This window comes from Meriones unguiculatus, chromosome 7 (genome assembly GCF_030254825.1).
Source record: "Meriones unguiculatus strain TT.TT164.6M chromosome 7, Bangor_MerUng_6.1, whole genome shotgun sequence".
Lineage (NCBI taxonomy): Eukaryota > Metazoa > Chordata > Mammalia > Rodentia > Muridae > Meriones > Meriones unguiculatus.
In genome coordinates this window covers 60,272,404-60,297,895 of record NC_083355.1, presented here as the reverse complement: position 1 = coordinate 60,297,895, position 25,492 = coordinate 60,272,404, and the positions used below count along the sequence as shown (strand labels likewise).

Sequence of the window (25,492 nt, the reverse complement as noted above, 5' to 3'; positions counted from 1 at the left end):
AACAAAAATGCGACGAAAGTGCTTTTCTCAAGTCGGAAATGCCAATGGAGTCCTACTTCCTGTGGCGCGCAGGCGCCGAATGCCCACAGCAAAGAAGTCACGCAGGCTTCGTCTGGCCTTTAAAATCTGGTTTAGTGAGCTGGGACACCTCCATAAGAAGGATTATTTTTAATCTATTTAATACCTGATTTTCCTCCCTGCTAGCGTGACCACTGTCTCTGGAACAGCTACAACATTCGCCTTTTTGCCTTTGTGGCCAAAGCTTCCGCTTTGGCGTCCGGCGTGTCCAAGATGGCGTCCCGGCGGCCTTCTTAACTCCCACCTGCTTTGGTGGCGCCTGACGTAGCAGCTGGTAGTAGGGTGGGGCGGTTACGAAGCCTCAAATGTAGGGTCCTCTGAGCGGCAGTCAGCCATGGACTGGAAAGACGTCCTTCGCCGGCGGTTAGCGTCGCCTAACAAGAATCCAAAGAGTGAGTTTGGGAGGGACCGCCCGCTAGATAGCCCGCCCCAGGCTAAAAGTGGCGGAGAGGGTGAAGGGGAGGAGGAGGAAGTGCGAGCTGTACTTTCCGAGACTGTTTTACTTCTGTGACAAAGGAGTCAGAAAGGAATGTGCTTTAGAGATCCACCGAGGAGTGACCCAAACTTCCCTGATACATGGCCCCCTAGGGACGAAAAGCATTACCATGCCACCCGTTTTCCACGATCTTAGACTTATGAGGAATAACTGAGAACCTTGGTTCCAACAAACCTTCAGTCATACGAAGACTTCTAATTCATCCTTTCCCCCCTAGAAACAGGGTTTTATCATGTAGCCTAGGCTAGACTTGAATTACTGACCCTCTTTGCCCCAGCCTTCCAAATGCCTGCTGCCTTTTAAGTCTCACTCTTCATTCAATCCTCCATTTTAAATTTCATTAATTTGTACCTTCCCTGGTCCTTCACACTTGCTTTCCAGTCAGTCTGGTTATCCTTCCAGTTCCACACCACCCAGGAAGCAGAAATTGACTAAAGAAAAATAGAACCTGGCTGAGGACACGGCTCAGCCATTATAGGCTAGACTCCCAAACTAAAAAGAAAAACAGAATCATGGTGAGCTTTTAGAATCCATGTCCACTAAGCTAAAGTCAGTTGTGCAAGAAGAGTATTTGCTTTCCTACACTTAATTCCTCTAATCTATCCAAACCTCCAGTCTGTCCTCGCCATTGTTCACCTTCAAGTGGAGAATTTGTTTTCCAAATGTATATCTCAAAGAGGAAGTAGATGGAGTTAGAAAGGAGAACCCAACCTGTTTCCGCTTACCATTTCTCTCAGGTCTTACATTCAGCATTCCTCTTTAAAAATGAATTGTCACTGGGCAGTGGTGGCTCACATTTTTAATCCCAGCTCTTGGGAGGCAGAGGCAGGTGGTTCTCTGAGTTTGAGACCAGGTCAACCAGGGTTATACAGAGAAACCCTGTCTCTAGAAAAGGACAAGAAAATAATTGTATGTAATCATACTTGAATTGCCCCAATCCCTCACTAGATTATGTTCCTTTTCATATATTCACTGGCTTCTCTTTAGTTTTTCCTCTCTCACACACATTATCAACTTTACTTTTTCTCCTCGATCATTTCCATTGCCATTAACAAAGATGTAGTAGCCTGCATGGATGTAAGTGTACCGTTTTCATGCATTGTCTGCTGAGTGAAAATGAGGACATGACTACTCCTAGATATGGTTGAGAAGTATTTATTGTAGATATGAGGGAGAGTTCAGAGTGAACATGTCCAGCAGACCCGCCATGAGAGGGGAGAAGTGGGGAGCAAGAGAGGAGAGCCCATGGGAATCAAGGGCAGAGCTGAGACAGTGCTCAGCCAGCATGGCTGAGTTCCAGCGCATCAGAGCCTGAAGGAAAAAAGGACCAGCCTTTGGGCTGGAGAGGTTTAGGGTAGGGGTGGGTGAGCAGTGCTGAGAGGAGCCACAGGTATTGGGTGAGGCTGTGGTCCCGCTTCCACTTTGATGTGTCAGTAGGCACCTTAGCCATTTGTTCCAGATTTCTTTGAGACCTGATACCCACAAAGGCCAGAAGAGGGAGTTACACATGGTTGTGAGCTGCCCTGTGAGTGCTGTGAAACAAACCGAAGCCCTCTACAAGAGCAACAGGTGCTCAGTCATCTCTCCAGCTCCCCTCCAACTGGGCAGTGGTGGCTCACACCTGTAATCCCAGCACAGGGGCCGGGGTGGTGGTGGTGGGGCAGAGGCAGGTGGATCTCTGTGAGTTTGAGGCCAAGCAGATCTATAGAGTGAGTTCCAGGACAGCCATGACTACACAGAGAAACCCTGTCTCAAAAAAAAAAACAAAGTTTATTATATTTCTCTTCACCTTTAATAGGAATGTTACAACTGGGCATGAGTATAGAGCAAATTATCTAGGTTGTGTGGGCAATAGTAATAGCTCCTACTTAAGACTATTGCCATCCGTGTAGCAGATCCCATCCATGACTAAGTCTTTTTCTACTCAAGGATGTAGTCTTAAGGATAGCCTTCACCTGTATCATCAGGTTTTCATAATTTTATTAGCATATAAACTTTCTTAGACCAGGTACATACCTGTAATTCATCCAGAGGCAGAAGCAGGAAGACCAGTGCAAGTTAGGCTAGTCTATAATTGGCGAGTTCCAAGCAGTTAGTATGTTCAGATTTGTATGTTCCATACCTAATCAGTTTTTTAAAATTTATTTACTTTTTTATTAATTACAGTTTAGGGACTTTGTATCCCAGGTGTAGCCCCCTCCCTTGTCTAATCAGTTTTGAAGGCCTTTCTGCCACTGCAGCTATTTTAACTAGACTCAATTGCATAGGCTATATTGAGTAAAAATAATATATTAATGCTTTTCTTGCCTGAATTTTTTATTGTTGTTACTAGGAAAAAAGAGCGAACAAGAATTAAAAGATGAAGAAATGGATTTATTTACCAAATACTACTCAGAATGGAAAGGAGGTAGAAAAAACACAAATGAATTCTATAAGACCATTCCCCGGTTTTATTACAGGGTAAGTGTTGTCTGAATGGATATTTATGAGTCTGTAAATGAAATGTAATTTCAAAAGTGGGATCAAAGCATATATCTTAAAAATTAGAGGGTTACATTGAACATTTTGTATATTTTATTACAGTTGAGTTATTACTATGATAAAATACTTTATATCCATTAAAATCTTGAGATTTTATATAAATTGGTACAAGAAAGAAATTGTTACTCCTTTTTTGTTCTATAGGCTCTTCTAATTTTTATTGTAGATATTAGTAATCAGTGTCCTATTGGGTGATTTAGTCTCAACAGGCATTGCTTTCTTTGCCCAGACTGTTAAACTAGTCCTGTTTAACTTCACATGGATGTAAGGTGACTTTTCTAATGTGTTTTTAGTTGCCAGCTGAAGATGAAGTCTTATTACAGAAATTAAGAGAAGAATCTAGAGCTGTCTTTCTACAGAGGAAAAGCAGGGAACTCCTAGATAATGAAGAATTACAGGTACGAATGAGTCAGAAGTGGCTTTAGATATTCTTGTATATAAGTCATGCAGGACTTCATTGTGTCTCTGAGTCTGTTCTGCAGAGTATTACTCCACAGGTATCTGAAGCAACTAGCATGTCTGTGTGTGCGTGTGTATGTGTGCGTGTGCTGAATCAGCTGCTGAGCCTGTGTGGCCTGATTTCTGAAGATAGTGCTTTTATGGTTTTGCTTTTTAAGTTCCCACATAATCCTAATGAGTAGTCAAGGTTTGGGAAATCCTACATTCTAGTCCTCGGCAGAGGTTCAGATCCTAGCCCTGCCATGGTGTGACCTTAGGCAGTGGATCTGAGTCTTTATGCTTTAATTCCCACATGTAAAGTAGAGACAGACAGTTACATGGATTAAAGAATCAATGTATTTTGAAAGCTTAAAACTTTAGTAGGCACAATAAGTATGTTATTTTCATTAGTAAACAAAATAGTGGGACATAAATTCATGTTAACCTTATTAGACATAAATGATGCATTTATATCTTAAATCCATTGTAAACTTACAACATCTTCATTTCCCTAATTCTCTTCAGAACTTATGGTTTTTGCTGGATAAACACCAGATACCACCTATGATTGGAGAGGAAGCAATGATCAATTATGAAAATTTTTTGAAGGTTGGTGAAAAGGCTGGACCAAAGTGCAAGTAAGAGTAATGCAATGTCAAGAGGAATGTGCTGTTAGACATTTTTAATGCCTCAAACAGCAATGGAAGATGAAATCAGTGGTGTGACATTTAACTTATGCTTCAAGTTACTGCAGTGTAATGAAATTATTCAGAGTCAGCCAGGAACATGGGAACTGAGCAGATGGCTTAGTCAGTTAGACTCCCAGCGATTATGTGAAAGCTGGGTGCAGGAGCATGTGTGTAACCCCAGTGTTGGTAGGGCAGAGATGGGCCGATCTGTAGCCAGTCAGCCAGTCAAATTGATGAGCTCCAGACGCAGCGAGACACTCTATCTCACAAAATAGGGTGGAGAGCCCTGAGAGACACCTCCCATCAGCCTGTACCTCTGCCTGTACCTGCCTGTACCTGCATACACATATGCACATGGCTACAGAAACATGCATATCCCACACATGTAGAAGTGTGAGTGTGCAAATATCAAGAGAAGTAATGCAATGCTGGGGTAGTGGCACCTGTTTGTAACCTCAGCACGTGAGAGGCTGATGCAGGAGGGTAATCAGAAGTTCAGGGCCAGCCTGAGCTCCTTAGTGAGATCCTGTCTCAGAGAGAAAAAAGAGGATTCAAAGTTGGGCATGGTGGTATAGACCTTCATCACAGTACTCTGGAGACTGAGGCATTTAACTTAATGAAATGTAATAAAACAGCAAGAAAAACAAAAATGAAAAAGGTGCCATGAACATATTAAGAAAAATACTACCAATGGGTATGCTGGCTCTCGCCTTTAATCCCAGCACTTAGGAGACAGAAGCAGGTGGATCTCTGTGACTTTGAAGGCAGCTTACCCTACATAGCAAATTCCAAGCTAGCCAGAGTTACGTAGTGAGACCCTATCACAAAAGAGAGAGACAGAGAGAGGGAGGGGTGATGGTGTAGGTATGGGGGGGAGGATACCGTGTTGGGAATGGTGGCATTCACCTGCCATCTAGCACTATGAGGCTGAGGCAGGAGGATTTAAGTTCAAGGCTAGTTTGTGCTTTGCTGCATATAGCAAGATCCTGTCTCAGCTATAGCTCAGAGAGCATTAAGCTATTCCTAACTTAGAGAAAAGTTTAGTGCAAGAATGCTGCAGTAGCTTGGCATGGTGCCACAGGTTTATAATCCCAACAAGACCCTTCTAAAAGCTAAGGCAGGGGGATTGCCTCCTGGGCTACTGAGTGAGTTCAAGGCTAGCTGAACAACCTAGCCCTTCTCCCAAACAAAAGATCTGATGATATAAGTCAGTGCTAGAGTTCTGGGCATTTGCTAAACTAGGTTCAGGCCCCAGTACTGCCCCAAATAAAGTTACCTGTAATGCATGAGGGCAGGTCACAAAGGGAGATCTTACAGCCCTGCATAGTTTAATGTATGATTTGTCCAACTGGAAACAACTCCTTTACCACAAATATGTCTTTCATGGGTAGACCATGGTGACATTCCGACCATCTGTAGACCATTCAAGCCTGTCTGACATCCTCATCACATAAAAACATCCATGTGCTGCTGAATAATTACTATGCTTAGGTCACACAGAGCCTGGAACACTTCTCCGTGCTCACTTCCTTAACCTTGACAGGCCACTTCAACACGAACGTTTTCTAGTGTGTGATATAAAACCATGATTCCTTTTAGACAAACTCTTTAATACAGCTTTATAGATAACATTTTAAATACCACCTACATCATGACCAGTGTATTATACATCATGTCCAGGTGTATTAAATCATTTATGCTTTATGTAACATCCAAGGAAAATTTACTACAAGATTACACAGCAATGTGACTTGCTCAGTAACTGATCATCCCATAGGTAGAATTGCAGTCATGATTTTAGTGTCTGCTTCTTTGTCTTTGGACTAGAAATGCTGTGTTTGTAGAACATGGTGCTGCAGCCACAAGGAATGTGATGGCTCTTCTATTAGCTGTTAAAAGCTCATCGTGAACTCTGTGAACAGTCACAGCCAGTTCCCGTCAAAGTGCTACTGGGGGTTTCCAGGTGCCTTTAAAGACAGATTCCTCCCATTCACTAGAGAGCAGCAGAAGTGGAAGCAAAACCTTCAGAATTTTTTTCTTTTTAACCTTCAGAAATTTTGATGAGAAAAAATGTTTTACTTGTTTATGGTTTGGCTTGGTTTGGTTTTAGTTGATTAATTAAATCAGGGTCTCCCTCTAGCCCAGGCTGTCCTGAAACTCACTTGGTAGCTCAGGCTGGACTCAAACACAGCAATTCTTGTGCCTCAGCCTCTTGAATGCTGGAATTACAGCATGCACAAGCAGTTTTCCTCTTTATTTAAAGCACATGTTTCTTATGCTGAGAATAGCTGTGCACTTTACATTTAAGTGGAACTCTTCATCTGGATATAGTGTCACATGCCTTTCATCCCAACACTTGGACAGCAGAGGTGGGAAGATCTCTGTGAATGCAAGGCCAGCCTGGTCTACAGAGTGAGATTCTGTCTCAAAAACAGCAACAAAGATAGAAACTCTGAGGGAGGGATTTTTGACTCACTGATCTGACCAATCTCATGCCCAACTGGAATCAATCTCTCTCTCTCTCACTGTCCTGGACAACCAGGCCAGCCTTGAACTCAGAGCAATCCACCTGCCTCTGCCTCCCAGTAGTGCTGGGATTACAGGCATGTGCCACCACACCCAGCTTGGAGTCTAGATGCTTTAGGTTTATTTTCTTTTCAATATAACCTTCAGAATGAGTGATACTTTTTATTCATTGCTACACATGTCTGTTTCAGAAGCCCTGTTACTGTCCTGTACCTGTGATCCAGGTGGGATGGCATAGCACCTTGATTAGGGTTTCTGTTGCTGCGAGGAAACACCATGACCAGAAAGCAAGCTAGGGAGACAGGTGTTCATTCTGCTCACACTTCCACATCGCTGTTCATCACGAAAGGAAGTCAGGACAGAACGCAGCCAGGGCAGGGACCTGGAGGCAGGAGCTAATGCACAGGCCATGGAGAGGTGCCGCTTCCTGGCTTGCTCAGCTGCTTTCTTATAGACCCCAGGACCACCAGCCCAGGGGTGGCATCACCAACAGTGGGCTGGACGTTGATCACTAATTGAGAAAACACCTTAGAGTTGGATCTCATGGAGACAGTTCCTCAACTGAGGCTCCTTCCTCTCTGGTAACTCTGGCTTGTGTCAGATTGGCACACAAAACCAGCCAGCACCCACAGTAAGAGCCATTGTGCTGCTGTATCCAGATTCACACAGGCATCCAGCAGTATTTGTTCCATATCACCTTTATACACAGAAACGGTCTGATTACTGCTCTGATTCCATTAGCCATCGTTCCTAAGTGATGGATAACTCAACAGTCCTGCTGATTTTCCTCCTGCAACTTAGGAGCCCCACTCAGCACCATGGCACCTGAGGGCAGCTCTGCAGAGGGTCCTGCCCCTTACTGAGGCTAGGCCAAGGGGACCATCACAGCAGGCAGCTGAGCTCAGGCTTCAACGGGCAATAGCATGCATGTATCTAGGTCTTCATTCTTTGAAGAATGCAAAGAAAATGCAAATATTTACAACTTGCTATTTCAAATTTTGAACTATTAGGAGTCTGTAGTCTCTTTGATTTTTAATTGTATGAATTGATGATGTTTGCTAATTCTTATAGACATCACTTTTATACTGTGCTGGTAGACCATTTTAATCTTTATTTCCTTTTTTAGGCAATTTTTTACTGCAAAGGTCTTTGCCAAACTCCTTCACACAGATTCGTATGGGAGAATTTCCATCATGCAGTTCTTTAACTACGTTATGCGAAAAGGTGATTTGGTGTGTGTGTGACAGAGAGAGCGAGAGAGCTTGAACTCTTTTCTGAGAATCAAGTAGGCATTACTACTTACTAATTACTACTGTATTACTTTTTTCATGTCACATGGCTTTTTCCGTATCCTATTATGGTTCTCCTGTACGCTGTACAGGGATATGATTTTCTGTATTAAAAATGAATTCATTATTTTAAACAAAAGTCTGTGTACCCTAAGGACGGTGGCAAGTAGAAACGGCAGAAACACGTTTTTTCTGGCTCACAAGTGTCCTCTCCCAGTCAGCTCTGTCATGTTGCTATAGCATCCTCACCTTGTGGAGCTGGTGTCGAACAGTGATGTGAAGAATAGATTTACACACTGGGCAGAAAGGTGTGCTCCTGAGGGGTCACACGGTTTAGTACAAGTCCATTTGTGTGTGGCGGTAAAATATTGAGACTCCTTAAGTCCAGGGGCTGGTCCCTGACCTGCTGAGTGCTCTGCCATCTTAGGAAGGAAGCTGTCTGCAAGCATTTTGAGAGGAACAGATCCTGAGAGAGAGAGCTGAACTTACCCATTGGCAGTTACTACAGGACCAAGGGACTCTCCCTCAGTTGGAAATCTGAGCCATTCACAGCCTGCTCTGGTAGCATATGTGTCTTTTGTACCTACTTAAGCAGCAAAGTCACTTTAGTTCTTTTAAAGAGCAGAGCAAGAGTTTTAGTGGGTGGTTTGAAGTAATTTCATTTCACTAATATATATGCCTGAAGTAGTCTCAAATCCACAACTGTACTCTTGGTTTCAAGAAGCTGCACTAAAACATTTCGGAGTTGTTATGAATCTCCTAAGTATTGTATGGCCTGCAGAATTTTACTGTGTACCATTGCTAATGAATAGGTTTGGCTGCAGTAATTAAGCTCAGGGGGATACAAGCTTCACTGAAGACGGTATTGTACTAGCACTCTCTGTTTGGTGGCACATCAAAGGCATCAGTTTTACTGAGGTTGTAATCGTTGCAGAATTGTTGAAATCTTCCATTTCGTGGCTGCTTCTTTTGGTTTAAATGGCTTCAGGGTCACTGATTACCTAATGTGTGTGATAAAGGCTTTATGGAGTTTCTGGATTAGCTTACGCTTTTAATCTAGAGCCTTATTCATTTTTCATATATGTGCTAAAGAATACATCTTAGTATTTACATGTAATTTTCTTGTTTATTGTCAGTTTGGCTGCATCAGACAAGAATAGGACTCAGTCTATATGATGTAGCTGGGCAAGGATACCTTCGGGAATCAGTGAGTATTGATTTAAATTTAACAGACATTATAAACACCAATGTGTTAACATCACCAAGCGAGTTGTTGTAGGGAAGTCTCAGTTGCTTGGTTTTGTCGTAATGGCTGTTGTTTGCCTGATTTTGCTTTTATAAACATATTAAATTCAGAATATATTGACCATATAAATGAACTTTAGGTTCTTTATTTCTAGCCTTTTAAAAAAATCTTTTCATCTTTTTTAAAGGAAAATGAAGCTGAGCATCATAGTATATGTTTCTAATTTAAGCACTTTAGAGGCTGAGGCAGGAGGATTGTTGGGAGTTCAGGGGTAGCTGAAGCTCCATATGGTGTTCTAGGCTAGCCTGAGCTATATAAGAAAACATTGTCAGTCAACAAATAGCATGTATCTAAACAGGTTTTAAAATGATTGACATGGTGTGGTGCAGGGCTTCACCCCTGTAATCCTAGCTCACGAGGCCTGGATACAAAGACCACTGCGAGTTTGCAGCCAGCCTGCTCTACACATGGAGTTCCAAGCTGTCTAGAGCTATCTCAGAAGCTTTGAGATCCAGAAAGAAAAGAACGCAGTTACTGTAGAAACAGTTTCAGTTTTTGCTTTTCTATTTCCTCTCTACGTGTGCCTTGTGCATGTTTAGCATGGGTGCAGGCAGACATGGAGGACTGAGGTTGAGTTGATGTCAGGAATCTTCATTCACTCTTCTTTTTTTTTTTAAAGGTCTATTTATTTATTATTTATACAGCATTCTGTCTGCATTTGTGCCTGTAGGCCAGGGCACAAATCTCATTATAGATGGTTATGAGCCACCATGTGGTTACTGGGAATTGAACTCGTGACCTTTGGAAGAACTGCCAGTGCTCTTAACCTCTGAGCCATCTCTCCAGCCCCTTCACTCACTCTTCTTATTCACTGAGTCAGGTTTTGAGTCAAGCCCAGAGCTTTGCACATGGCTAGCTTACTAGCCAGCTTGCTCTGGCGATCCTGGGTCGGTCTTCAAAGGCTGATGTTGCAGGTGGACCACGAGCCTGCTGGCATTTACATAGGTTCTGTGTTCTCCCTCTTATAAAGCAAGTGCCATAACCACTGAGCCATCTCCCTAGCCAGCCCCTGTGGTAGGGCTCACCTTTGCCACAGGACACATGCGGAGGTTGAAGGGCAGCTTCGTGGATTGGTTCTCTCTTTCCACCTTTCCATGGGTTTTAGGCTCAAACTCAAGTCTGTAGGCTTGCACAGCAAGCGCTTTGCCTGCTAAGTCGTCTCTCCTCACCAGCTCCTGGTTATTCTCATCTACACATTACTTTATTGTTTGAGAAAGCCCAGGAAGCTTCTTTTTGTAGACTCAAAGGGAGAACTGAAACTACTATGGCTTTGTTTTTATGCATAGATAATATAAGTTACCAAGAGGATATGTACTTCCTATTAGGTACTCATGTCATTAGGTCAGGTTATGAATGGGATTAGAACTTCATGAGCAGAATGGCTATACTACTTCTGTATTTTCAGCAAGTATTTAAAGTATGCAGGTATATTTCTTTATAGCTTATGTTTTCTTCCAATATAGAGCCTTCCTTTAGAGCTTAAGGGAGAGGGAATGTTGGCATTAATATCATTACAGCTGATGAGTTAACTGTTTAAATATGTGTCTGGCCATCATTTTGGCCCTTCCAAAGACAATATAGAGTTAAAATTCAGGCCAACATTGTAGCTAGGGTGCTTGCCTCTGCCTGTGTCTGTAGAAATGGAAGCCATTGTGGCTAGAACAAAAGCTAAAGTGGCGGATGAGGACAGAGAAGTGGATGGTGGCCATCCACTAAAAGATAGTGAGTCTTTTAGGCTGTAGTAAGGAGATTTTATGCTGAGATTCATAAGCCAGTGAAAGGTTCAGTGGGTTGTCATGGGATGGTTTATTTTTTGTTGTATTTATTATTTGTATGTGAGTATATAGAGGTCAGTGAACAACTTAAAGGAGTTGGTTCTTCTGTCATGTGGGACCTGGGAGTGGAGTTGAGGTCCTCAGGCTTGGCCGTGAGTGCCTCTACCCACTAAACCATCCTGCCCGGCCCATGGTTTCTAGTTCTTAAGATCACTCTGAATGTATTATGGAAGACTCTAAGAGCATAACATGGCAACAGAAATAAGCAGCTATTGTAGAAGTGTAGGTAAAAGATGACAGTGGCCAAGACAGTTGGTAACTGTAGAAGAAGCTAAAGATAAAGCTGGGCATGGTAGTTCACATTTGTAAGCTCAAACTTAAGCGGCTGAGACAGGAGAGGACTCACATGTTTGAGGCCAGCCTGAGTTACACAGCAAGACCTTATCTCACCACTACCACCCCAGCCCCCCTCCCCCACCCTGGAAAAGCTAAAAGCAGATCTGTTCAGTACACACTTTGGACATCCTACTTTCATATCTACCATACTGAAAAGAAAAGAAGGAAGGAAGGAAAAAGGAAAGAAATCACATACTTTGTTGCTAGCCTGGATGTGTAGTATAGGGAATAGGACACTGGGAAAAGAAATGTAGAAATCACAATTGAGTCATAAATTTTATTTTGACGATATAAAATGGGGAATGAGGGAATCAGGTGAAAGCCAGGAGAAGCTGGGCAGAACTCATTTTAGACACCAGGATTGAGGTACCTGTTTGTTTATGAACTTGGATTCTCTGATCTACCAGGCATATGCTTAAAATAAATTTGTTAAAATAAATAGAAAACCCCACAGGAGGTCGCACTTGTTCATTTGGATTTTGTGAGGCAGATTCTCTCTCTGCAGCCCTTCTAGCCAGGCTGGTTTTGAACTTGCAGTGATCCTCCTGCCTCTGCCTCCTTCCAAATGTTGGGACTACAGGTGTGTGCCAGAGAGTTTTAAATATATTAACTTGGTGTCCTAATATTGTTTTTTTGTTATTATTGTTTTTTTGTTTGTTTGTTTGTTTGTTTTGTTTTTGCTGTAATGGAATACTCCAACCAAAGCAGTCTTAAAGGGAGAAGGGGTTTTATTTGGCTTACAACTCCAGCTTTTAGTCTGTCATAGTGGGAAGTCAAGGAGATTTAACCAACATTTTGTTTTGTTTCCAGGACTTAGAAAACTACATCCTGGAACTTATACCTACCTTGCCACAGTTAGATGGGTTGGAAAAATCCTTTTACTCCTTTTATGTTTGTACAGCAGTTAGGAAGTTCTTCTTCTTTTTGGACCCTCTAAGAACAGGTAAAAATTTAAAATATATATATATATATAATTTAATATTGGAATATTTATTGCATACTATCTCAATATTAGACAGATCTTTACAATTTCCCTTTGTTTTTAAAGTCAGTGACATATCTGTCCAATCTCAGAGAGTGGGCAAGTATATAAGACAGCCACATGTTTTTGCTTTATTTAAAGATCTTCCAGGATATTCTTGCGTTGCCTATAACCAGTTACGCAAGGGTGTCATCTGCTGTCTCAGTGTTCTGTTGTTGTGAAGAGCTACCATGAGCACAGACACTCCTATAAAGGAGACATTTACTTGGAGCTGGCTTACAGGTTCAGAGGTTATTTAGGCCATTATCGTCATGGTGGGAGCATGGAGGTGTGCAGGAAGACATGGTGCTGGAGAGAGAGCTGAGAGTGCTACATCTGGATCCCAGGCAACATGCAGAGAGACTGGGCTTGGCTGGAACCCTCCCACCTCCCCTTCAGTAAGGCCTCCTAATCCCTGTCAAGTAGCACCATTCCCTAATGACAAAGCATTCATAATATACGAGCCTATGGGGATCATTTTTTTTTTTTTATGGGGATCATTTTTAATCAGACCATTTCTACTCAAGCCACCACATCTACTCTCTTACTAATTTCCTTCACATGGGCATGGTGGTGCAGGCCTTTAATCCCAGCACTCAGGAGGCAGAGCCAGACAGTTCTCTGTGAGTTCAAGGCCAGCCTGATCTACATAGTGAGTTCCAGGACAGCCAAGGCTACATAGTGAAACCTTTTCTCAAAAGGGAGAAAACAGTTTCCTTCGTTCCTTGAAGTATGGCCTGGGTGACCACTCATTGTCACTTCTTCCAGTTCTAAAGAGCCGTACACAATTACATGATTTGCTGTCTGGTATATGGCATTCTTCTTTATGAAAACATTGAATTTGAGAGTCATTTCACTATCTTGTATTTCTCTTTCAGTAGTGGACAGGTTAGTAGATAGAAACCCCCAATTTTGCTGGGCAGGTGGCACACACCTGTAATCCCAGCACTAAGGGAGGCAGAGGCAGTGGATCTCTGTGAGTTCAAGGCCAGCCTGGTGTACAAAGTAAGTCCAGGACTGCCAAAACTACACAGAGAAATCCTGTCTGGAAAAAACAAAACAGAACAAAAAAAAACCCACCAATTTTTCAGTTAGCTAGTAACGTGTTGTCTCACTGTATATCCCAGACTGGCCTTGAACTTACAAAGATCTGCTTGCCTTTGTCTCCTGAGTGCCTAGGATTAAAGGAATGTGTCACTACACTTAGCAAACAGAAAGCTGGAAAGATGGGCTTTGATGATATAGGTACTAGAAACCATCTTTTAGAAGTATGAGCCTTAACTTTCAACAGCTGAGCTCTCTAGCCCCATCCCCTTATTATCAGTATAGTCCCTATTCGAAAAATATGACATTACCTTTTGTGGATGCTGATAGCATTTTGGTAGGAATTCACTCCTTAGCTTGTTATACTTGGAGGCATACAAGTAGATAAGTAAAGTTGTGTGGGTTATTGGGGTTTGTTTTGTCTTTTTGTTTGGAGTGTTTTTGTTTTAGTTTGCTTTTGTCTGTACAGTTTTTTAATGTTTCAGTTTTGTAACAAAATATAAGAAACCTAAGAGCAAGCTGTTTATCATATTAATTATATGATTACCTTTGTAAAATAACACCTTTAAAAAAAAAAGCGAAGTTGTTCCCAAAATGAAATTTGTGTTTCATTGTATTTTTTAAGGGAAGATCAAAATTCAAGATATTTTAGCATGCAGCTTCCTAGATGATTTACTAGAGGTAAATATTTTTTGAACTACTTAATTTTATCACATGATAATTGCTATTTTCTAATTATATTTTTGTGTTTCTTTAGCTAAGGGATGAGGAATTATCCAAAGAGAGTCAAGAAACAAATTGGTTTTCTGCTCCTTCCGCCCTGAGGGTCTACGGTAGGACCCCTTGCTGAAGTGTCAGTCCCTTTACCCGTGGGCTGGTGCCAGGAGGACTGCTGTATACGCAGGCTGTTGGCCTTATGACCAGAGTTCTCGCGCTCTGAGGACTAGCCCACCAAGCTACCAAGATGTACTTCTTACGCCACTAATGCTTGAACTTTCTGGAACTCTTCCGTAGTTATTAGGCTTTGTAGAACAGTGTGATCTGATACCTTTTCATTAGCTCAGAACAGCAGCTCTTATTTTGTGATCAAACGCTGTTGTCAGAATTCAGAGAGGGGTATTCAGGAATGATGTGGATTTATTGAGTTTCATTAGCCTTCTGCAGTATCATCTTATGTTTCTATTATCTTTTCCGCAAGGTCAGTACTTGAATCTTGATAAAGATCACAATGGCATGCTCAGTAAAGAAGAGCTCTCCCGTTATGGAACAGCAACAATGACCAATGTCTTCCTCGACCGTGTTTTCCAGGAGTGTCTTACTTATGATGGAGAGATGGTAGTTATCGAAATCTGTTGTTTAAAAATTTAGGCTCCTACGGTTTCCATAAGATATTATCTTGATGTAAATCAACAGTTTTCGTTTGTCTATCTGTCTTAAAGACAGGGTCTCATGTAGACCATGCTGGCATTAAACATGATTTATAGTCAGGAATGATCTTGAACTTTTAAGCCTCCTGTCTTGCCATCCCAAGTGCCATGACTACAGGAATGTGCCAGCGTGCCTTGCTTCCTTCAGCATTATTAATATCATTATGTATCTTAAAATGTTAAGTGAGCAGAATTACTTGACATTCTGAGTCTACTCTAAAGAAAACTCAAAAGTACTGACCTCAAGCCTGGCAATGGTGGTGCATACCTTTAATGCTAGTACTCGGGAGGCAGAAGCAGGTGGATATCTGAGTTTGAGGCCAGCCTGATCTACAGAATGTGTTCCTTGACAGCCAAGGCTGTACTGAGAAACCCTGTCTTTAAAAAAAGAAACATATACATACATACATACATAAATAGAAAAGAAACAAAACAAAAATTTCACTCTGTAGCCTTTGCTGACCTTGAACTCACAGCCTTCTGAGTGTAGATATTAAAGATGTACCGCACCCAGCTTTGAGAAGAAAAATTGAAAATAGCATTTTAAATCACTGTTCTTGTTATTTAAAACATGGAAGCCAAGAATGGTGCTGCAAGCCTGTAATTCCAATACTTGGAAGATGGAGGCAGGAGGATCATGGGTTTAAGGTCAGCCTTGGCTATATGATATTTTGTTTTAAAAAAAAACAACAAAAGGCCACAGAATAGAGGCTAGGAAAGGTGATACACACCCGTAATCCTAGAACTCCGGAAATGGGGCAGGAGAATTTTAAATCTGAAGTCAGTGGACCACAGACTATAGAGCAGGTTCTCAACCTGTGTGTTGAGACCGCCCCCTAAAGATCAGCAGAAAACAGATATTTATGTTATCATTCATAACAGTAGCAAAATTACAGTTATGAAGTAGCAATGACAATAATTTTATGGTTAAGGTTATTAGGAAGGTTGAGCACTGGTATAGAGCATCTCAGAACAAATAGTGAAGCGTGGTAAAGACATGAATTTCCCAATGAAGACTGCTTAAGAAATAATCATAAAGATAAGGGTGAGCTCTTGCTTTATTAGTATTATGCTACTGTGATGCAAGCCACTTTTACGGCAGCACTATTAGCCACCAGCAAAGGAAAAGTGACTGCACAGCTCTTGACGTAGACACTGGAGGCTTATCATAAACTGATATATTCTGGTGAATAAGAAAAACCAGAGGGCAGAAGTGGATGGAGTTAAGCCATGATGAAGCTTCACCTCCTTACCTCTTGTTTTGTTGTGATTTTTAAGCAGGGTGTTATGTTACCGTGGCTGGCTCTGCTTCAGTGCTAGGACTCCAGTGTGCTCTATCTCAGCCTGCTTATCTGTGCTGGGGATTTAGTCCAGGCCTGCTTGTGAGTGCTAGGCAAGCAGTGGAACAACTGAGCTCTGTGCTCACGCCACTTCATTTCCTTTAAGCAGAAACCATTCTTGATCCTAGCCTACAAAATCTTTTCCAAGTTTGTGAGCTTCTTTTCCTGTTATTTTTATCATATAAGACAAATATTCTGCCAGGCACGGTGGGTCACATCAGTAACCGCAGCACTCAGGAGGCTTAGATATAAGATGCTTGAGTTTGCAGCCAGCCTGAGCCACAGAGTGAGTTCCAGGACAGCATGGGCTGAGTGGGACTCTGTTTCAACAAGCAAAATGAATAAAAAATGTAAACAAGTAATCTACAAGTGTCCCCTTGCAAGGGGCAGACCATCTGTTCTTTTCATGTTTCTAGCTTCCATTCGACTTTTCAATTTTTTCTCTTTGTGTGTGAGTTTACATGCCTGTGTGTATTAGAGGTCTACAGCTTCAGGTGTCATCCTGGGAATGCTGCGTGTGAGACAGACTCTCTGGTTGGCTGGGAGGCACCAATTAGGTTAGACTGGTTGGCCACCAAGCCCTAAGGCTCCTTGTCTCCCTCTCATCAGGAGGACAAGCTCACACCACCATCCCAGGCATTTTTGCATGGGTCTAGAGGTTGGACTGGGGTCCTCATTCTATTGGAAATATTCTGATTTCTTTTCTCTTTTGTTTGGGAGAAATAATATTGCAGGCCCAAGCTGGCTTCAGCTCAGATCCTCCTGCTTCAGCTTCCCAAGTGCTGGGTTACAGACATATGGCACCAAGCTCAGACCTGATTCTATAGACTGGTTCCAGAATCCATTTCAGGATCAGGTCCATGTACAGATGCTCCATGTACTGGCTCAGTGCGCTTCCATCATCTTTAGGTTTATAATCTCTAATACAATGTAAATGCTATGCACATGTACTGTGTTGTTTAAGCACCAACAGGGAAGGTCTGTTAGGTAAAAATTAAAAGTATTTAAAATAATTTTTTAAAAAAATTTTATGTGCATTGATGTTTTTGCCTGCATGTATGTATGTGAGGGTGTTGGAGCCCTGGGAAATGGAGTTATAGACAGTTGTGAGCTGCCATGTGGGTATTGAACCTGGGGGTCCTCTGAAAGAGCAGCCAGTGTTCTTGACCACCGAACCATCTCTCCAGCCTCGAAAATTAAAATTCTTTTCCCGAATATTTCCAGCCCACAGTTGATGTGATCCACAGAAAGGGAAGCCTCAAACAAGGATGAGTGGGTTCTGAATAGCAATTTTAAATAGACCAGTGTTCATTCTAGAGAAAAAGATTCTTCAAAGAAACTACACTGAAATGAAGACATAAACTTAATGGCATCATAAAATAACTTAATCACTGTCTTGACAATTTTACAGTATAATGGAAGAAAATTATAGTTTTAACTAAGCAAATTTCTCAAAGAAAATGGCTGTGTCTCCCAAAACTGGCCTACAGAGTATCACCTACTCAGAATTCCTAGAAACCAACACTAAATGCATAAAAGGACTTATTTCATATTTTAAAAAAAGACTTGAATTTGCCATCTGTGATTACAAAATAACTTCATCTCAGCAGAAACTTGTTAAAGATTTTACTCAAGATTTCATATGGATGTTCTCTCTTTTGTAGGACTATAAGACCTATCTGGACTTCGTTCTTGCCTTAGAAAACAGAAAGGAGCCTGCAGCTCTGCAATATATTTTCAAGCTGCTGGACATTGAGAACAAGGGGTACCTGAATGTCTTCTCCCTTAACTATTTCTTTAGAGTAAGTATGGGTTGGGTGAAGCAGGATTGTTACCCTAAGATATGTTAAACTATTTGGTTTTAAAGTATGTACTGACAGTTTTATCTAACTTGTTTTTAAATTTAAAAGGATTAATAGATTTAAAATGGAAATCAAGTATGTTTTGTTCCTAATTTTAAGAAATATATAATGGTAGAGTAAGGCTGATTTTGTTAGCTTTTTCAGTGTTCTCTTATGGTAACAAGTGTGAGGGGTTTGGTTCAGCTAGCCTTTGGAGATGAGAAGCCCTGTGCTTTTGGTTATCAGTAACTGATTTATCAATATCAACTGCCTTTCCAGGGAAATTTTATAGATATTGGTTATTTCCTTTAATTGCTTTTTATATACAGTATTTTACCGATTTCTTTAAGATTCATGTGTATGAGCTTGCCTGCGTTTATGTTTGTGCACTGTGTTGTGTGCATGGGGCCTGCAGAGGCCCAAAGAGGGTGGTGGAGCCCTCAGACAGAGTTATGGATGTAGTATGCTGCCGTGTAGGTGACACGAAGCAAACCTGGACCCTCTGCAGGAGCAGCAAGTGCTCTGAACCGTGCGCTGTCTCTCCACTCTGAGCAGTCCTTTTAACTGCACAGAATTGTGTGCTGCATTTCACTGTACAAAGATTTGAAGTGCTTACCCTCAATCTACGGGTCTCCGAATAAAGGGGGGTTGACCGTATGACAGGCATTCGGCACCAGAAGACAGATGTAAATAGGAATGGCTGCCCTCATTTTGTGATTCCTTAGTTTGCATGGGAACATTTCTATTGTATGGGATAGTTTTATAGTGTTTACTATATTTTCACAGCTGTTTTTTTTTTTTTCATAGTACTTGCAAAATTTAATGTAATCACTATTGCAGTGATAAGGCTGGGCCTGCACGTTGAGGCCCATATCAAACTGAGTGTGTACTCAGAGACCCCTCCAGAGACTCCCTGAGATATTCTGGCTGGTGGCACCTCAGAGTGGGGATCTCCGAGGTATTAGTTGACTGCTCTTAGTGTGCTTTCTGTGACAAAAACCAACCTGAGGAGAGAAGGGTGTATTTGGCTCACATGTCATAACCACAGTTTCTCTCTGAAAGGAGCCACGGCAGACACTCCAGTAGGCAGGAACCTGGGGCGTCCATGGAATAGCACTGCTCCTCAGCTTGCTCTCACAGCAGCCTTTCCTGGACAGCCCAGGCCCACCAGCCATGGCTAGTACCACCACAGTGGGTTTGGCCCTCCCATCAATCAACAAAGTGCCCTACAGAGCTGCCGTTTTCTTGTTTAAGGTCTCCTCTTTCCACGTGATTGTCATCTGTGTCAAGTTGGAAAAAAAACCAACCAGCACAACTACCAAAGAATTTTAGCTTCCAAATGAAAGGTAGTAGCTTATTTAGTCAATTTGTTGTTAAAATTTCTGGCTTCCTTGAAATGGCATCCAGGTAAGCTAGGCAGGACCTAAACTTGCCATGTAGCCAAGGATGACTAAACTGGATTCTTCAGCCTCTAGTGTTAGTATTACAGGCATGTGCCACGATGCTGACTTCGGTTTTAAAGGAAAGGGTCTGAGTGGCCTAACTCTAAGTAGGAGATAGTGGAGAGAGAATGGAGTAGTTAGCCTTTTAAAATGGTGAGGTGTGGCTGCTCTTACAGAGGACCTCAATTCAGTTCCCAGCACCCACATGGCGGCTCACAACCTCTGTAACTCCAGGTTCAGGGGACCTGACACTTTCTAACTGCCTGGGGTACCAGGCGCACATACAGTACATAGTGTGTGTGTGTGTGTGTAAACCAGAAGCTAGTTACAACGGAGCAGTTGCTAAGGCCAGTGGGAGCCCACTCTGGGCTGGAGAATATTCCTGTGTAGTAACAGCAGTCTGCAGCCTTAACCCTTCTTCTTCACCCCAAGTTCTCAATAGCTAATGTGCAAGCGTGCAGAAAGGTCCATGGTTACTCTGATCCAGTTCTGGACGAGGTGGAACACAGAAAGACTTGCAAGAGCCATGAGATGGTCAAGATTACTGACTTACATACAGTGTGGAACTGGACAGGAACTGTGGGGTGAAACGGGGTGGTTATTTTGAATTTAATTTTATTTACGGATTTATTTCCATTAAATACAGGCCATACAAGAACTAATGAAAATCCACGGGCAGGATCCTGTTTCATTTCAAGATGTCAAGGTTATTACCCTTTCATTTACCTATATAACATCATCAAATAATATAGCCACAGTAATACTAAATGTGGAATAATGTTATATCCACTTTTATATGAAAGGAGAAAGGAGCTTATGAACTGTGAAACACCATTCCAAATCAGTTCTTTCCTGTTACTTGTTCTGAACTGATACTTAAATCATCCAAAATGGAGACACATGTGGACTTACTGATTGATGTAGTTGATAATTTCATTATCAGTCTTGTGTTCTCATGGAAACATCATTTTATTTGAAAAATGTCAGTTAGCTTGCATCCTTTAACAGTCCTTTTCTTTTCACTAACCCAACATTCAACTGGAGGCTTGCTTAGATTCACCCCCTTTTTTTAGTATGCTGCCTGAAAGAGCCTGCATATTTTGCTCTATTCGGTTTAAAGAGACACCCATCTTTCAATATGAAAACCATCGTTATTCAGGGCCAGAAAGATAGCAGTGTGGGTAAAGAGACCGTCTAATCCTCTGCGCTCATGTAGGCACCAGGGGTCCGACCCTCCACTGACCTCTGTGGGCGCTGGCACACGTGTAGCATTCACACAGACACACACACAGAGAAAGAGCGAGATCTTTAAAAAATTATTTGAAACACATGCTGCTATTTGGCATTTAGTCTGCAGTTTCACCAGTTACGAAAATGATTCAAGAGGGTCTTTTTGGTTCAAGTTAAATAACATAATAAAAATACTCTGACCAATTTTAACCAAGAGCAAGCCTGAAGAATTATTTTGATAAACCACAAATGGGGAAAATTTCAAACTTTGTAACATGAATTTAAGAACCAGTACTTTGATTTTCAACCAATCTGGAAAACAATACACACTTTAAAAGTTTATATTTTATGAACCTGAGTTACTCTATATTTTTTTAGATGTCATTGCTTCTTTAGAGTAATTTTACTACAACAGATTAGAAAACATGGTTCCTGCCTTGCAGATATTTCCGCTGTATGCTACATAACAGATACAGTTCTTCCATGAACTGTAGTTAGTCTTGGCACAGTTCCATTATTTTGGATGATTCTTTAATACAGAGTTCCCTTTCCATACTGGGAGTAGAGCAAAAGGAGCGATTACTGGAAATGAAGTTTTGTCACTGTCTCTGAAGTTCCATTACTTGGCTGAGCTCTTAAGAAGTGAGGTGACATGACACAGCTTAGTGGCAGAGTGCCTGCCGGCTCGAGACTAGCTGTCTTGAATTTGATCCCCAGCACTGTGGGTGAGGAAGAAGACTGTGCCAAGACTTTTCTCCATGCAATAAAAAGCATAATAAGTAGAGTTGCATTCAAAGAGTACTGTATCGGATAGCTCGCCATTAAACAGCTGAGCTTGATTAAACTGTTCCCTTCATCTATAAAATGAGACAGTTATCACACAGCTAAAAAGACTGCCCAAGAAATTCTGAGGTTAAGGAGATGCCTATCAGCTGGGCATCAGGTGGCACGTGCCTTTGATCCCAGCACTCAGAAGGCACAAGCAGGTGGATCTCTGGGTTTGATGCAGCCTGGTCTACAAAGTGAATTCAGGACATCCAGGGCTCTTGACACAGAGAAACTCTGTCTCAAAAAAACAAAAGGAAAAAAGGGGAAGGGGGAATATGTCTATCAGCTGAAAAAGAAACGAATACAAATTTGTACAATAGTTCAAGTGCCTACCCTGAATTTTACCTTACTGTGTGACAGAAATTACTTCAACCAGCTTTCATTATTTTTTTTTCTCTTATAGGATGAAATCTTTGACATGGTAAAACCAAAGGATCCTTTGAAAATCTCGCTTCAGGATTTAATCAACAGTAATCAAGGAGACACAGTCACAACCATTCTAATTGATCTGAATGGCTTCTGGACTTACGAGAACAGAGAAGCCCTTGTTGCAAATGATAATGAGAACTCTGCAGATCTTGATGATACATGATCTCTGAAAGAATGGACGACCTCCATAAAGATACCTGAATGCTGCATGCGAAACCTTGGAAGCAGAGCCCTTAGAAACAGTCTAAATAAAACTCATCACATGCCCATACAACACAGCAGAAATCTTGCTTACTAGAGTTTTGGTTACAGTTGGAACAATTTCAAAGTAATAGCACCAACTACTTTTTTTTTTTTTTTTTTTTACAGAGTGGTTAAGTTCTGGTTCCATTTAGCTCAGAAATGGAAAGTAAGATTTGCTGTAGCTAGGTGTTGAGTTAATTTCTGGTGTTCGTGTAGGATTATAATGTTTGTTCTTCATAACTATCCAGGATGTTAGACTTTTTCCATCAGAGTAACACCACTGCATTTCTGGAGTTAGAAGCTTTGGATGTGACTTCTGGGGTTGCTGTTTTGGTTTTTGAGACATGGTCTCACTCTATAGCCCTGACTGGCCTGGAACTTGCTATGTGGACCAAATTGGCACTCAACCTTGAACTCATGAGCCTCTGCCTCTGCCTCTCACATACTGAGATTAAAGGTGAGTGCCACTATGCCTAACTTTTTATGTTTTTAATTTTATTTGTTTGTGTGTGGATACCAGAACACACATGGAGGTTAGTGGACATTTTTGAGGAGTTGATTCTTTCCTTTGCCTACATGGGTTCTGAAGATCAAGTGTCAGGCTTGCCAGCAAGTACTTGTACCCACTGAGTCATCTAGCCCCACAAGGTCTTTATTTTATTTATTTATTTATTTTTTTATTATTATAGTGTTTCTAAAAAAGAATATTCAAGCAAATATTTTGTTTTCATTAAAAATCACAAGTATGAAATTTTGTCTAATTTTATTAACCATTATGAAGTTACATTTACAAAACTGTACCTTTTGTTAAAGGTTTTGTTAGAGAATTTACTAATTCATTACACTAATTCATATTAATGGTTGTTGTTGTTGAGATAAGGGTCTTGATATGTAGTCTAGGCCAGCCTCCAACTCATGCTCTTCCTACCTCAGTCTCCCTAGGCAGTGCTGGGAGTACAGATGCACGACCACACCTGGCTTGTGTTTGGTGTTTATAAAGAGGTCACAAGAAAGGAGAATGTCATGACCTGATATCCAGAGGGAAAAGAATTCTAAAAAGGGTTAGAAAATAAGAGGTAAGGGAGGGAGGCTTAAAATAAAACAAACCACTTAACCCATTTATGATAAATTTTATAGCCTGCATAAACCAAAGTATAAAAATGTAAGGCACAGTAAGTAACAACCACAAACTAGCCGCTGCCAAACATGCGGCAAAAGTAAACTCGGGAGACCTCAAGCCTTCAAAGTTGTCACCCTGCTACCACACTGACAAGCCTGCAGTGTAAACACTGAGATGTTAGCACTTTAGGAGAGGGTCCAGTAGGCCACCTGCAGACCACCTGCCTTCACCTCAGAACCCAGCAAGTGTCTGAGCTGGACTGTCTCAAAGTTAAACCTAGAAAAAGAAGGCAGGCCAGCATGTGTTAGCAACTATCAACGAAGGCTGATTTTTAATAAACTGAAATTGACAGATAACCCCCTAAAGACCGAGTCACCCGTTCACACCCATGAAGGGGGCTCACCGGCTCACAGCTTCGAGGAAGGCTCCATCCTTGCTTAGCATTACAAACTTCAGTCCAGGTGAAACTTTTATTGAGTTAGGAACTCTGCTTTCAGATGCACCTGCCGCACCCCTGGCAGGACTGGACAGCATGCTCACCTAGCCATGCTTCACCATACACACATTTAAGACAGTGTCATGCTACTTAGAAGGCTGGTCGGTAGCCATTAACTTCTAAACGCTTTGAAATCTCTGACAAGGATTTTTAAAGATCAGCATTTCTAAAACCTGGCCCACATTTTTCTTTAACCACATTTCGTTATAAATCAAAGTTATACAGATACAAGGTTCTGAATGCATTTAGGGGTATTTCTTAAAATCAACATCATATTCTATAACTGTGCAAAGGAATAACCTAGTAAGGACAGAAATGGCCAAAGCTGGTTCACATCAAATCTCCAACTCACTACCATTACATCAAAATGGTGAACAAAACTAAACTGTTCCCACTTCTTTACCCCGGTTAGTTCTCTGTTTATGATGCATCGAGGGCTGAGTTGATGCCATGCGGGTCATCATCAGGTACCAAATGACTCCTACAAGCTCTTCAGAACTAGTATTAACTGGTGAGCAGAGCAGGTTATTTCAGTAACTACCGAAAAATACAAGAATGACTTGTAGTGAAAATGAAAACCCAATCTTAATATTTAGTACATTTCCATAAAATATTTTCAACAAAAGGAAATCCACATTGTTTCCATCTTGCAGTATTACAGTTGTCTTGCAGTTTCCGTATAACAGTCTGAACCGTCCTTAGTGTAAAATCCAGGAGTACTTTGATACTTTAGGATTATGATTGATTAATCAATACTTACCATTTAAAAAAAACCAAATGCCCCCAAACCAAAAATCTTAGTGAATAACTTAACTTTCCTCTTAAATGTAGAATGCCTTTAGTCTTTGTTTTGAGACAGGATCTCACTGTGTGGCTGTTCTGGAGCTACATTCACCAGGTTGGACTTGAACTCGCATAGAACCACCTGCCTCTGCCTCCCTAGTGCGAGGATTAAAGATGTGTGTTACCATGCCTAGCTAAATGTCCTCATGTTTATAAAAGACCATCGTAAAATCAAAGCACCAAGCTTAGTGGCAGAGTACGTGGCTAATGTATGTCAAAGATGCCCTGGGTTTGCTCTCCAGCGTGGGGGTAGGGGTCACTACTTTAACTCATAATAAAAAAATCCCAACTTTATATCTGTGATAGATGTAGCATAAAAATGAAGAAAGATCCTCCCTTAATAATTTAAAATATAAATAGTTGTTTTAAGTCTCACTAAACAAAACGTGGAAAGTTCCTGACTGGAGAAGTTTAGGGTTTAGTGCTTTATATACAGTCGTTTTCATTCTACGGTGGGACAGAGACTGGACGTTGTTTGCTTTCCTTGATCACTTCACAGTCTTCCTCCATTTCAAAGTTAATATTCACAAATGAACTGGATACCACTGTCTCCGGTTGATCTGTCTGTACAATGGAATCAGCCTGCAGCTTGTTTTGTTGGTATTGTCTTTCTGCTTCTTCAGACATCCTATTTTCTTCTTCCTCCTCCTCCTC

The 25,492-nt window shown here is 41.4% G+C and overlaps 2 protein-coding genes across 3 annotated transcripts in view; one reads left to right on the top strand and one right to left on the bottom strand.

The window, feature by feature from the left end:
- Positions 1-332: 332 nt before the first annotated feature.
- On the top strand, positions 333-23,130 carry Ppp2r3c (protein phosphatase 2 regulatory subunit B''gamma). Its single transcript, XM_021655235.2, has 13 exons — positions 333-470; positions 2,907-3,034; positions 3,409-3,513; positions 4,079-4,191; positions 7,895-7,992; positions 9,194-9,264; positions 12,345-12,477; positions 14,225-14,280; positions 14,357-14,432; positions 14,798-14,934; positions 18,031-18,168; positions 20,296-20,355; positions 22,111-23,130. The coding sequence occupies exons 1-13, from the start codon at positions 413-415 to the stop codon at positions 22,297-22,299; spliced, it is 1,362 nt and encodes a 453-aa protein (XP_021510910.1). The 5' UTR covers positions 333-412; the 3' UTR covers positions 22,300-23,130.
- LOC110559683 (signal recognition particle subunit SRP54) overlaps positions 23,126-25,492 on the bottom strand; it is a 66,585-nt gene continuing 64,218 nt past the window's right edge. For both annotated transcript variants that reach the window (XM_060387507.1, XM_021655238.2), the window contains one exon: positions 23,126-25,492. In XM_060387507.1, the coding sequence (XP_060243490.1) occupies positions 25,286-25,492 (207 nt within the window). In that variant the 3' untranslated portion in view covers positions 23,126-25,285.